The sequence below is a fragment of the Crocuta crocuta genome, unplaced genomic scaffold (assembly GCF_008692635.1).
Source record: "Crocuta crocuta isolate KB4526 unplaced genomic scaffold, BGI_CrCroc_1.0 scaffold246, whole genome shotgun sequence".
NCBI classification, from domain to species: Eukaryota; Metazoa; Chordata; class Mammalia; order Carnivora; family Hyaenidae; genus Crocuta; species Crocuta crocuta.
In genome coordinates, this window is record NW_027531902.1 from 1,972,232 (window position 1) to 1,987,609 (window position 15,378).

Consider the following 15,378-nt stretch of genomic DNA (forward strand, 5'->3'; position numbering starts at 1 on the left):
TAAAACTGCATAATGATAAAGCTGAATCTTTTTATTCTCAACTATTAGCATCTTGATAAATGATATAAAAGGATAAAATGGTTTAAAAACACTATCACTAAATATATTCCATTTTTAAAATATTGAACAATAAATTTCAGAGTTTATGATTCTTGGCATCATATACAGAATAATTTTAAAAATATATTTCATGAAAGGTAAAATTTTTAAAAGTTTTTAATAAAGAATAAGATTTCCACTTCTGGAAAGTTATGGCAGACCAGATGTGCTGAATGATTCTCTCAGTTGAAGTGAGTATAATTTTAAACAACTGTACTTAAAAAAAAAAAAAATGCTATTGATCTGATACGAAGGCAAATTTCAGAGACCAACAACCAGAAATAGACACCATAAGAAGTAACCACGCACCATTTAGTGCCACAGGATTGCCACTAAATTCTAGAGAATTCTGTCTTCTGCCTTACTGGTTGCACCAGAGATGGGAAAGGGCATAAAGCCTGGGGCCTAAGAAGATGGGGATTCTAATGCAAGACTCTTAGTTATAACATGGATCCCAACCAGCTCACCCTCAGGGTAAGGTTAAATGAGAAACAAAATGAAATACCATTCTGACAAAGATAAAACAGAGTAGCTTGTGTCAACCTTAATGCTCAGAAGGCAGCAAAATTTTCTCTCTTCAAAATTTGAGATAAGCGAAATTTTATCTATGTAATAAAAAGAAAAACTGCAAAGACTATAAATTAAAGTAGTCCCCAGCTGTCAATGCCTCCAGGGGGCAGAAGTAATCACAATCCTCTCTGGAGGCATCAACCCAGGCCTCAAAGAATTCCTGTACATTAAATTCTGAGTAAAATAAGCATCTCACAGTAATAAATTATGAAATTCACAAGTAAAGAAAGTACCATAAGTTAGACTCACAGAAGCAGATGGCAGAATCAGACACACAGAGACTTCAGATATGAAACTACTTAAAAAAATAAAAGATAACAATATTTCAAATGTTAAAAGAGATAAGAGAAAAAATATGGGGAAATAACAAGTGAAAATAAGTGACAACAGATTTGTGAAAAGGAAAGAAGGAAATGAACATTTTGTAACTAAAACTTTGTGGCTGGACTAAACAGCATAATAAACATGGCTGAAGAATCAGGAAACGTGAAGATAGAGCTGAAGATGTCGAGAATGCAGTCTAGAGACCAAAATGTGAAAAACATGAAAGAGGCATGGGAAAGTCTACCACACGACTCATCAGAGCTTCCAAAGGAGATAATATAGAGGTGGAAGGAGGAAATATTATTTTAAGTGTACAGGCAAGAGTTTTACAGGATTTATCAAAGACAATAATTCCCAGATCCAGGAAGGCTCATGAGAGCAAACAGGATAAAAAGAAATCTCCATCTAGACATGTCATAGTGAAATTGTACAACACAAAGGAAACAGAGAAGATCTTTAACAGCAGTCAAAAAGAAAGGCAAATTACCTACAACCATATAGATTAGATAGACTCATAGACTTCTCAGAAAAGTGACAGAAGAATGAAAATAGTAAAATTATATTGTCAATATGCAGGGAGAAAACCTCTCAAACTCAAATTTTTACCAATTTTTAGTTTTACCCAATAAAACTATTATTAGAAAAGTCAAAAACTGAGAGACAGACACTTTCTAAAAGAAATTTCAAAAAATATACATGTGGTAGGAGTGGAATATCTCGAGTTAAAGTTCTGAAGATTAATGACACTGGTAAATATGTGAGCAAATATTGGTTATTATAAATTATATATTATGTCATAAATATCGGTTATTAATTATATTTAAAAACTATTATAATAGGGGTCCCTGGGTGGCTCAGTTGGCTAAGTGTCTGACTCTTGATTTCAGCTCAGGCCATGATCTCACAGTTTTGAGATGGAACCCTACATAGGGCTCCACACTGAGCATGGAGGCTGCTTAGGATTCTCTCTCCCCTCTCTCTGTTGCTCCCCCATTTGCTCTTTCTCTCTCTCTCTAAATAAATAAATAAACTTAAAAATTTATTGTAATAATGCAAAATTCATAGGGGAAATAAAATAGATGAATAACTCAGTTTCTAAGGATTTTCTATTATTTGGGAAAGAGTACATGTAATGATTAACTTCAGACTTTGCTAAGTATGTTTGTCAAAGGACCTATAGTAATTTTAAGAACTATGTTCGTAGAGTATAACTTTCTTTCAAGTAGAGAATGGAATGAAAAAAAAGAGGGGGTAGAAATATAACTAGAATAAAGTCAAGAAAGAAAAACAAGTATAAAAACTGAAAAAATTGAAAACAGCATAAATAAATGCAAATATACGAGTACTTATAATAAATGTAATTAGTGAAACTCTCAGGTTAAAAGGAAAACATTTTAAAACCAAAAATTTTTTAACAAGTGAAATCCAACCATATTCTATTTAGAGAGTATTCCAAAAGCATAGGATATAGAAGTTACAAGACAACTAGTAGAAAAAGATATACTAAGCAATATTTGACCAAAAGAAAGCTGACATAAGGTAAAAAGAATTCTTTAAAAAGCAATATCATTTACATTAACACCAAAAAAAAAGAAATATATAGGTATAAATCTTTTTTTTAACGTTTATTCATTTTTGAGAGACAGAGAGAAACAGAGCGTGAGTGGGGGAGGGACAGAGAAAGAGGGAGACAGAATCCAAAACAGGCTCCAGGCTCTGTGCTGTCAGCACAGAGCCCAACGCAGGGCTCGAACTCACAAACTGTGAGATAGTGACCTGAGCCGAAGTCGGACATTCAACCGACTGAGCCACCCAGGCACCCCAGTATAAATCTAATAAAACATTTACAAAATCGTTATGAGGAAAGTTATAAAACTCTAATGAATAAAATCATCTATCTAAATAAATGGATTCAATGTTCATGGATAGGAAGACTCAATATTGTTCAGATGTTCTTCTCAATTTGATCTATATAATTAATGCAATCCCAATCAAAATCCCAACAAATTATTTTGTAGATATCAACCAACTGGAAACTATCTATGGAGAGACAAAAGGCCCAGAATAACTGGCATAATATTGCGGGAGAAGATCATGAAGACTGACACTACTAAACTTGAAGAATTACTATAAAGCTACATTAATTAAGACAATGTGGTATTAGTGAAAGAGAATTGATCAGTGGAACAGAACAGAGAGCCCAGAAATAGACCCAACACAAATATAGTCAACTGATCTTTGACAAAAGATCAGAGGCAATTCAATGGAGGAAGGATAAATTTTTTAACAAACAGTCCTAAAATATGCAAGAAGAAAAAAAAAAAAAAAAGAATCCAGACTTAACACCTTTCACAAAAACTAACTCCATGGATCAGATATCTACATGGGAAACACAAGACTATAAAACTCCTAAGCAGATAACAAAGAAGAAAATCAGGATAACCTTCAGTTTAACAATGACATTTTAGATACAACACCAAAAGCATAATACATGGGGAAAAAAATGGTAACTTGGATTGGACTTCACTAAAACTAAAAACTTCTGCCCTGGGATAGACTGTTAAGACAATGAAAAGACAAACCACAGACTAGAGAAAAGATATGCAAAACACATTCTGATAAAGATCTAGCATTCAGAATATACAAAAACTCTTAGAACTCAGTAATAAGAAAAACAATGAACACAATTTAAAAATGAGAAGACCAGAATGAACAATTCACCAAAGAAAATATACAGATGGCAAATATATGCAGAGATCCCCAACTGTGTCATCAGCTGAATTGTGCCCCCACCTCCAAATTCATATGTTGAAATCCTAATCCCTAGGGCCTCAGGATGTGACTGTATTTGGAGCCCAAGACTTTAAAGTGTCAATTAAGTTAAAATCAGGTCATACAGGTCAGCCCCAATCCATGACTGGTGTCCTTATAAAAAGAGATTAAGACCACAGACACATACAGAGGAACTGTTAAAATATGGGAGGAAGACCACCATCCACAAGGCACAGCATGAACCTTAGAAGAAACTAACTCTGCAACACCTTGATTTTGCCTCCAGAATTCTGAAAAAACAAATTTCTATTGTTCAAGCCACACTGTCTGTGGTACTTTGTTATGCTAGTCCTAGCAAACTAATACAACATCATACACCATCAGGGAATTTCAGATGGAAACAACAATGAGCTACTACTACACACCTATTAGAATGGTGAAAATCCATAAGCCATAAAATTAATCTCCACAAATATTTAAGGACTGGTATTATACAAATCACTGGTTATCCAATGGAAAAAAATGAAATCAGATCCTTACCATACACAAAATTCCAGGTGAATTGACAAATACGAAAAGCAAAAATACAAAACTTTTAGAAAGCAGTATACGAAAATATCTGTGTGAGGTCTGTTTCCGGAAAAGATTTCTTAAGACAAAACATGGGAAACATAATAGCTTGCTATTTTGACTACTTAAAATTTAAATATTTCTGTTTTCTCAAAAGACACTGGACAGGCAAGCAAGATATTCGCCACACACAAAACTAGCAAAATATTAGTGTCCGAGGTATATAAAGAAACCTACAAATGAATAAGAGAAGCCAACCAAAAGAAAAATGGGCAAGAGACTTGAACAGTTAGGTCATAAAAGAGGAAATGCAAATGGCTCATAAACATGAAAGCAAGGAGGCTCAACCTCATTTGTAATCTGGAAAATACAAGTTAAAGCCACGAGATACAATTTGAATCCATCAGATGGGCGAAGATTTGTTAATCAAGCAGAACTAGTATTGGGAGAGAAGAAGCAGCCGAGGCTCTCATCCCGCTCATGAGTACATGCACTGCCAACAGTCCGGCGCTGCCCAGCAAGGCTGAAGACATGGATAGACCACGCCTGGCGATCCTAGAGAAACTTCTGCAAATATGTACCACAGTCTAGTTTGTAACAGTAAAAACAAAGATATAACACAAATATCCATCAAATATAGAATAATGTATTTTAATGGAACACTAACAAAATAGGCAATAACAACCAAATACATATATATTTGTATTTTTATATATTATTATTATTAATATTAATTAATATTATTAATATATATCTCTATATATTAACAAATAAATATGGGTGATAAAGATATAAAGCAAATCAAGGGAATAATTATCGTAAAGTTCAAGGCTCATAACCTGAGGACAAAGTATTCGAAAAGGGAGGCAGAGGGGACTGGGGGACATTTCGAGGCTCCCACAGTACAGGTCATCTTCAGCTAGCAAATGGGTAAAAGATGTTTGCTTTATTATTACATTAACTGTATAAATACATTTATATGCCCTTTTATGTACACAAATACTTCACAATAAAAAATTTTCAATAAATAAAAGCAAAGGAACAATTAGTAGGAACATAAAATTGTGAAAACCTACCGGGATAAGAATGACTCTGTTTATTCGAGGAAATTTCTGAAAGAGTATCCATGGAGTCTGTTACCCTGTGAATAAAACAAAAGTACTGCAAACCTCATTAGAAGAAGGAGCAGGTCTTCAGACTTAAGACTGGCTCTCAAATGAGGTTTTCACACCAACAGTTATTTCCTATTTCACTATTCAACAAACATGCATCGAGCATCTATTAGAAGTCAGAAATGAACTTCAAGCTAGCATCGGATACAGGCAGTAATAAAATAGAAGAGCCCCTTGCTGTTTAAGGATGGTTAATGAAGAAAAAGTCAACTTAAAGTGAATTCACTTAAAATAGACACCTGGCTTTATTTCTCTGGAACTTTATCTTCAAAGATAAAAGTAAGTAATATGAAAATAAATGTTTTATATTAAATTTAACAAATGTTCAATCAGAATTGTAAAAACATCACAGTTTTTAATTGAAAATCAAATGCTGACTCAGTCTGTGTATGTATGTGATTTTCGATAAAACTGCACAACCAGATACAATTCAATGTCTTTTACTTTCTCTTTGACCCTAAGCACACCGTAAAGGTAACTCTCCTGATAGGACTATGTTTTTTTTATATTCAAATCATTCTTTATTTTTTAAAAAGCCAATCCCAGCAGTCCCATTTACTTTCAGTTGTTTACTGACCTAACCCACAAAGCCTTCTTTCTGTCAATCACTTCTTCCAGGACACTTGGTCACCATCAAGAAATTCTGCAACTCTCGCAATATTTGCAATTCCACCTTACAATTCAACATGCGTCATTTTTACATGACATACACACTACAGCAATCAGTGAGACTGCTGAACGCAAAGACTATGACTTGATGAAGAGGACGGATAATTAGATGGTGATGGGTAGTTGAGAAGAACTTAATTCTAAAAGCGATCAGCTCATTAATAATAAGTACCTAATGGTGAGAACTAAGAATAAGAAAATACTGTGATGATGAAGACCATGCAGACAGAAAACAGGGAGGTAGGTAGAGGAGATCAGATCTAGTCGGTATATTTTCTAAGAATTTCTGCAAAGAAATAGGTTGATTTATATGTTAATGGAAGAAAAGGTATTAACTAAATAAAAGCTGGGTGATAGTAGAAAGCTATCAAAGCAGAGGAAATAACATGTGCAAAGATTCTCAAACAGGAGGCACATTCCTTTTAATGGAAGGGGGGAGGGAGGAAGCCAGCTACAATCTGAGAGGAGTGAAATTTTGATTGGTCACTACGTTATTAAGACTGTCCTCAAGCAGTCCCTAGTTAAATTTCTTTCTTTTTGAAGATCAGTGGTATCTTTAAAGAGCTCCAAAGCTGGTTTAAATTAGAAATTCCTCAAAATCAGGGACCATGTCTGTTTTATTTGCTTATAGAATGCCTAGCACAGCACAAAGTGCTAAAAGACACTTAATAGTATTTGATGATGATGAATGAGACAATCAGAAGATGACAGGAAGACAGCTGGATTGAGATAGCAGTTCATTTAGAGAGAGAGCCCTGTATCTTCTAAGAAGAGGGGGGTGCTTTTAAATGAATCACCTTAAAGAAGACCAAATAGAAGGCTAGAAGGCGAGGGGAAAAAAAAGGCAAAAACCACGTGTTCCATAAACAAAGCAAGAAAAAGAACATGAAACCATGAGAAAGAAAGTGGCTTCACAATATAAAAGGGGGAAAAAAACTGTTACAGCATAAAAAAACAAACAAACTGCAGATTTGGTCAGTATCTACATGCCCAAAATATGCTCAACTATGTCCTCTGGGCAATCAAACATAATATGAAGAACCCCGGTCCTCATGACTGGGAGACAAAACTTGTAAGAGACTGTAACAATGTGTTAATGGATATTTGTCCAAAGTAATAAGAGAACCCAGGGCACCTGGGTGGCTCAGTGGGTTAAGCATCTGACTTTGGCCCAAGTCATGATCTCACAGTTCATGGGTTCAAGCCCCACATCGGGCTCTGTGCTGACAGCCTGGAGCCTGCTTCAGATTCTGTGTCTCCCTCTCTCTCTGCCCCTTATCCAACCCACTCACACTCTGTCTCTCTCTCTCTCTCAAAGATGAAAAATAAAAAGTACTAAGAGAACCCAAAAGACTGGGGATTTAGTATGGATTTTACTCTAAATGAATCATAAATAAGACATAGGTCCTAAATAAATGCACCAACCCTCTTTTACTCGTTACAGGGTAATGGTTAAGAACACACATTCTGATACTAAACCACTTACGTTCAAAGCCCCACTTGGAAGCTGTGCATGCCTGCTTACTTCCCTGTGTCTTCATGGCCTCACCTGTAAGCGCCACCTGTGAGCCAGGTGTATCACAGCCCGACCTACAGGGAGCTGCCGAGCAGTGAACAATACACGAGAGCTCTACACTGTGCAGGCCCAGTGACAGAAGTACTGTTCACTGGCTAGTATCTCTTTTTCTTTATTTATCAAGCACCTACCAAAAAACAGCAAACCATCTAAAAGCAGGGGCTTAGGAGAAACAACAACAAAATAACAAACCCAGGCCGAGTCCAGCTCCATCATTAAGTAGTGTAGGAGAGATCGAAATAAGCCACTCCCAAACATGCCGCTCTGCCATAAGGATTATTTTGAATTAAAGACGTTTGAGAATCACCGAATGCAAGAAGAGGCTTTCTCTGAACTCTCCTTATCTGCCTAAAACAGGTGCTCCAAAGAGAAGGACTCGAATATCAGGTATGCCCTCCCCAACCTACATCAAGCAGGGAAGACTCACAGGGGAGGAGATGGGAAGTTAACATCACACCCAGACAGACGCTGTCACAAACTATCTTAACTCCCACCCGTTTTCCTAAGGGCCCCATTATCTTTCCTAAAAACCACCTGCCCTCCCTTCAGTGGCCTTTCTCCTAAGATGGTCTAGAAGCTCTCTAATCCCACCACTCCTTTGGGTATTCATGTCTTTCTATGGTGCCCAGGTGCTTGTAATTTTAAATGTAATAAATTTGTATGCCTTTTCTCCTGTTAATCTCTCTGTTGTCAATCTAATTCACAGACACTCCATCCCACCCCCTACTCAGCTACTGACCCTCAGATGGTAGAGGAAAACTTTTACTTCCCTACACAAACTATATGACTTTAGCTAAGTCACTTTACCTCTTGAAACTTCTCTTCATTGGCAAAATAATACCTTACAGCTCTCTGGGTTTGAAATATGCATCTAAAAAAGACTGTACAGAGCCCAACATTTATTAAATGCTCAATATATTTTTGTCCTAGTTACTGTTATTTACCAGCTTGCTTGACCAAATACTTACTAGGATCAAATGAAACAACATTTAATTGAAGATACCTCATAAACTGCAAAGCATTATAGATGTTCAATACTCTATTGTTATAAGTAATAAGAAAAAGTTATATCAAGTACATCAAAGAAGGAAATTAATATAAAAATTATATGTAATTATTAAAAGAAACAACAAAGTGAGGAGGAAAAGAGACATAATGTGCCAAGAGGCAGTCACACAGTCTAGCTAGAAGGGACTAGATGGGACTCTCGGGATGTGATGGCAGATCCAGTCTCATGAAGGTGATTACACCATCTATGTTATTTCCTATTTAAAGATTAGTATCCCATTTCCCATCTACTGAAAAGCACGTCGAGCCAACTTCTTTCAGCACATAAATCATTTCCCATAATGGAACCTGGAATTTCACAAGGACTCATTTCTGCTCAACTTTTTTTTTTTTTTAAAGCCAGAGTGAGCTGCTACAAAAGTGTACCATCTTAAGGAGAAACACCAAGGAGGTATATTATATATAAATCCTTAAAGCTTCACTTCCCCCAAAGATCTACTGCCTATCTATTTTTGAAAACTAAAGAAATCAGAGGAAAAAGCCATTTTGGTTCCATTAGGTTTGTAGGAGAATGAATGGGGTGCCTGCTGGCAGGAAATTTAATGTAGTTAGGATGTGACTGAAGCAATCAGAGAGCATTTTTACTTTTGTTTGCATGACAGATTAAGCTTGCTGCTCTCACTGTTCTTAGCAGCAAACGCCACTTCTAATAGCCTACACATACTCATAGGGTTTGCAAATGAGGAATAAAGGAGGGTTTTAAAATTGCAAATCCTCAGCAAAGCAAATTTAGCTTTCTATGAGCCTTCTCTCTGAAGAAGGTGGTTGGTTAACCCCTTGAAAGAAGACATGAGCTGAAGTCGGTGCAGTGCATGTTTTTACTACAAAATGAGGAACTCTCACTATAAACCATTGCAAATTGCAAAAAGGTCTTGTGAATAGACATAAATGCCATTGTTCTCACCTTTGAACCCTGGATGGTGGAGCAAATATTCCGTATCTTGGAGAACAACTAAAATACTGCACACCTCCAACTGAACCATCATTCTTGCCATGGGGTTTCTCGAGCTCTATACCATACCAATATCCTAGAACAAGAACACTGAATTTTAAAAGCATCTGCACTTTATCCAAAATTGTTAGGTTATTATAAAACCCAAAGCCTGGGTGACTTGGCATTTTCACATATGACCAAAATGATGAAAGAGCATCATGATCACTGAGCCTTCAAATAATAAAATTTGAAAATTTGAAAAAATAGGAAAAACATTTTACAAGCCGAATTACAGAGTTGTATGTTAAAGGAGAGAAAGAAAGTACACAAATTTGGCACAAATTATTATGCAAGTTGTGTATGACCAAAATATATCTAAAAGCTATAATGAAAAAGAAACTATCCTTGACTCAGGAATACGGTGTGTTTAAGAGAAGCACAGTACAAAAAAATACCGAACTGTATAAATCATAAAAGGAACATACAATCTTTTCATTTTTATCCTCCCCACATTACAATACCACAAATAGTTCTTAAATAATTAAAGAAGCTTGAGGTCCCTGGGTGGCTCAGTCAGTTAAGCGTCCGACTTCGGCTCAGGTCACGATCTCACAGTCTGTGGGTTCGAGCCAGCATCAGGCTCTGTAATGACAGCTCAGAGCCTGGAGCCTGCTTCAGATTCTATGTCTCCCTCTCTCTCTGCTCCTCCCCCTCTCCCTCTCTGTCTCTCAAACATAAACAAATAAATAAATAATGACATTAAAAAAATTTTTTTTAAGTGTCTAATGATTTAGAGGTGCCTGGGTGGCTTAGTTGGTTAAGCATCCAACCTCCACTCAGGTCATGATTTCATAATTTGTGGGTTCAAACCCCGCATTGGGCCCTGTGCTGATAGCTCAGAGCCTGGAGCCTGCTTCAGATTCTGTGTCTCCCTCTCTCTCTGCGCCTCCCCCTCTCCCTCTCTGTCTCTCAGACATAAACAAATAAATAAATAATGACATTAAAAATATTTTTTTTAAGTGTCTAATGATTTAGAGGTGCCTGGGTGGCTTAGTTGGTTAAGCATCCAACCTCCACTCAGGTCATGATTTCATAATTTGTGGGTTCAAACCCCGCATTGGGCCCTGTGCTGCCAGCTCACAGCCTCGAGCCTGCTTCAGATTCTGTGTCTCCCTCTCTCTCTGCCCCTCCTCTGCTCACACTGTCTCACTCTCTCTCTGACCCTCCTCTGCTCACACTGTCTCACTCTCTCTCTGACCCTCCTCTGCTCACACTGTCTCACTCTCTCTCTGACCCTCCTCTGCTCACACTGTCTCACTCTCTCTCTGACCCTCCTCTGCTCACACTGTCTCTCTCTCTCTCAGAAATAAATAAAACATTAAATAAAAAAAAAGGACAGAATGACTTTAACAGAAAAGTTTCCAATGTCTATGTTTTCTTATGACTTCACAAATTTCTAAATGCTTAATATCAGGAATTAAAAATTAAAAGTCAATGTACCGAACCATTCTAAACTTGTTTAATAGAGAGAAAGGGAACTCCAAAGACATGGAGATTGTGAAAAAATACCCTACCTTTGGGATTCTTAAGTTTTTATTTGAGAACTGTATTAAGACCATCCTAACTAATCTCAATTACTACCTGGAGACCTATGAGAGACATGAATTATACAACACATAGCCCATCTCAAATCAATTAACTGGATTGCAATTATAAGCAGTATAATGAAAAAGTCTATGTGGGGAGACAAATCTCCATGGTTCGCTCATGTTTCTGCATGTTTTATGAACAGAGGCACTGACTGTCCATGGGTATCTGCAGAGAGGAAGGCCTTGGAGGACAGAGAGTGCGGGCGGCCGGCCCACGCAAAACACAGGCAAGCTTGTCGTGTAACACAGAGGTTCTGATCCCTTACGCTCAGAGCCCTTCTCTGGTAGCATAAACCACTGCGGGTGTCGCCCCCGGGGAATGGGGCTCGGGGAGCAAGTGCAAGGGTTTAAACGCTGACTCGCTGGTTTCTGCCACTGCTGTGAGTATGAAAGGCTTGTGTCTGAATCAGGAGCCTAATGTCTTCCATTAGCATCTAGGAAGCTGTGGCAAGCTAACGGATCACCTACACAGGTCGGGTAAAATCTCAGATCTTTCACAGTCCTTGACAGGATGCTCCAAACTTGAAATCAATGGTCTAGGTAACCTTTTCCTCAAATGCTGCAATGCCACCATGTGTCAAAATAGCATATTGCCACTTAAAACACACAAACATGGTTTCATTCAACCAGCTTCTACATTTGAAATTAAAATCACTGAAAATGCAAAAGAAAACTAATCCTTACTTTTGGAAACACAATTATTAAGTCTAGGCTCGAATGAATATATAAATACACAAACGTGTGTTTTTAAGGTCCCAGGGTGCACAAAAGCTTTTTCATCTTCCCTTGAGCCCTGTTGTTGGCTTTTCTCTCCAAGCCACTCTGATAAATGCTCTATGCCGTGAACTCATTTTAAGATTACCCTCAGCAAATATCTAATCCTAATATCTTCTCTCTGTTATTTAGCACGCTTGGCAATCAGTGAGAGTGAAGTTGGAGAATAACAACTAATTTTAACACCAGACAATTTAAAACACAGCTGGCAAGGAAAAATTACGGACAACAGTCAACCTGAGTACAAACAGTCCGTGGTTTTATCACTGTATTGCTTTCTCGGTATCAGAGCTAACATCCGTGTCGGCTGTTAATCGAGAATTCTCTACGGTTAAGTTTTACCCACATGTAAAATTTTAAACCTTTTGTATTCTAAAGCATGCAAACTGAGGAAAGAACGCACAGACAAGTTACCTGGAGCAAAGTTCGTTGTCCCGAAGAACCTAATGACACCAATTCTCTGGCCTACCACCAGCACACGATCTCCCAGGCGGAGCTCCCCGGAACAGCGGCTGTTATTTGCTACAGATGCTGCTGAGGAATTCAAACCTGTTTAATTGGTTGGTGGAGGAAGGGGAAAGGGCAGGAGAAAAAGCAAAGGAGGGAAAAAAACAAACAAACTCAAAAAGCATATTAGCCCAAAAAATCACTATGTATTCTAACCAGTCTAGCTAGGTGGAGATTTCAACATATGACGCCTTTCATTATTTTTTTAAATGTTTTTTTAATGCTTATTTTTGAGAGAGAGAGAAGTGGAGAGAGAGGGAGAGGGAATGAGTGGGGGAGGGACAGAGAGAAAGGGAAACACAGAATCTGAAGCAGGCTCCAGGATCTCAGCACAGAGCCCAACGTGGGGCTCGAACTCACAAGACGTGAGATCATGACATGAGCTGAAGTCAGAGGCTCAACAGACTGAGCCACCCAGGTGCCCCGCGACACCTTTCATTATATACATCGTCTACAACCATGGCTCTCACATGTGAGGTCAATATATTCAAAAAAATTTTGAAGGGTTTCCTGAAAAAATTATTGTGGTGGGAATTTAATACATGTGGTTCCTGGACCAGTATCCATTCTATGCAGATCGCCAGGGGCACCCTCTACCAGAACACGGGCCAGTGCACTTTCTCTGCAAAGGGCCACAGCGTGAGGATTTCAGTCTGTGCAGGCAATGCCATCTCTGTCACAGCGATGCAGCTCTGCTACTGCAGCCCAAGCACACGGGAACACAGAATGGGGCAGGGTGTGTTCCAGTACAACTTTACCAAATGTGGGGTGGGCTGGGTTTGGCCCACACACTGTATCGTACCAATCCCAGTTCTACTAAAACGCTAGATTCAGAGACTAATTCATTGGGACTTGGTGTATGATATACACACAGGAATGTGATTTCAGAGTGAAAATTGCTTTAAGTTTCCAATTACTTCAAACCGATTTCCTTATTAGGAAGGAAATCACTCCCCCTCCCCTTGATTCAAACCTAATCCCTGAAATGCCCACCCTGAAACATTGGAAGTCCTAGAGAAAGACTGTCTAGAAAGCTGTTCTGCTATAACAGAGAAAAAGTGGGCCCTTGAGGCTCCTCCCATCAGTCCATAAACAGAGCTGAATAGCTGTAATCTGGGAGGCAGAGGACAGGGGATTAGTCACACTGCCAAAGGGAGAGAAACTAAAGATATGGGAACAAATGGGGACCATAAACCCAGAGAGAAGGAAGGTCTGGATAAAGTGCTATACTAAAAAGTCTTAGATTCTCACAATAACTAATATTTCCACAGCACTTCACAGTTTACAAAGTGCTTTTCATAGAATTATAATTATAGATAAGATACAAACTCAGGAATTAACTAAGACAGGGTGTTCCCAAGGCAAGGGCATACCGGGATTAAAGCCCGGGGCCCTGTGGTGAGCCCAAGTCCTCAGGTGCGTCCCCAGGCTATCTCACGGACAAAGGACAGCACAGTCAACAATGGATACAATGACGCTGAGAACACAGACCTCGCCTACCTCTGCCATTCCCCTGCTCCGTTCCTTCTGCTCCTCTGTATCCTAACCTCCCCGTATGTCTGCATCCCTCAAATGCAAACCTACAGAAAGAGTGAAATATCTACTCACTCTTGGAAAGCATCCTGGGGAAATGTCTCTGGGCTCCCCAACATGGACTTTTTTTTCTCACGCATCTCCTGTTCTCTCCCTCCGCTCCTAGAAGGTCCTCTTTCTCACTCTAATTGACAACTCTCTTCATCTACTATTATCTAAGCCTACATACCACTCACATTTATAAAAAGGGAAAAACATTAAATATGTAGACTTCTTACAATGGGTAAAAAGGGTAATTCAAAAACCCAAATGCCAAGTGAAGGAGGCTTTATATGAATGTGAATAAAATGAGGGCAAGCATGCCTGTCCTCTCACCTCCATTCCTTGGGGGCTGGACAGAAACAGCCTGCAAGGGAAAGAGCGTCTACTCAGGAAATACAGGCTCCAAGTGGACAATTTCAGGCAAAACTTCTGGGTTCTCTGCTTTTACAGTCCCGACCTGTAAGTTTGTGATGCCAGTGCTACTGCTGAGGGCCCCTCCCCACCACGTACAGCCAGTGTTTTAAAGAGAAAAAAAATCCTGTCATGAACATTTTCTAAAATAAAATATTGGCTCAGTACGACTGTTACAAGTATTCAAAAGAGAATCTGGTCGTTATTATGAGGTTCACTAAAAACAATTCACACCAAAATTGTTTCATTTCCTTTCTGGACAAGGTTGCTATGTAAGTAAATAAGTGAACTGCAACATATTCCATGTATGTTGATTTGGGCGAGAAGTCTGCTATGAAGCGTTTTCTATATGCTTACATGCAACCGGAGAAATATGGGCTGCACGAGGTTGGGCAGGACTCATGGCGACTTAAAAATCCCCATCAGGGGTGCCTGGGTGGCTCAGTCGGTTAAGCTTGCAACTTCAGCTCAGGTCACAATCCCACAGCTAGTGGGTTCGAGCCCCGTGTCAGGCTCTGTGCTGACAGCTCAGAGTCTACAGCCTGCTTCAGATTCTGTGTCTCCCTCCCTCTCTGCTCCTCCCCTGCTCACTCTCTCGCTCTCGCTCGCTCTCTCAAACATAAAAAATAAATAAATAAAGTCCCATCAGAGCAGGCTACCATCATCAGCTTATCAGGAGAGCCTTTGACCCTCTCCTACATAGTTTTA

At 38.6% G+C, this 15,378-nt stretch overlaps 1 protein-coding gene across 7 annotated transcripts in view; it reads right to left on the reverse strand.

Moving 5' to 3' along the window:
• The window catches only part of CLIP4 (CAP-Gly domain containing linker protein family member 4), a 78,983-nt gene that overhangs the window by 7,709 nt on the left and 55,896 nt on the right, over positions 1-15,378 (reverse strand). For 6 of the 7 annotated variants that reach the window (XM_077774164.1, XM_077774162.1, XM_077774158.1 and 3 more), the window contains 3 exons: positions 12,592-12,726; positions 9,725-9,848; positions 5,412-5,476 (listed from right to left, as the gene is read on the reverse strand). In XM_077774164.1, the coding sequence (XP_077630290.1) occupies positions 5,412-5,476; positions 9,725-9,848; positions 12,592-12,726 (324 nt within the window). The remainder of the gene's footprint in view (positions 1-5,411; positions 5,477-9,724; positions 9,849-12,591; positions 12,727-15,378) is intronic. The other variant, XM_077774165.1, reaches the window with a different exon arrangement.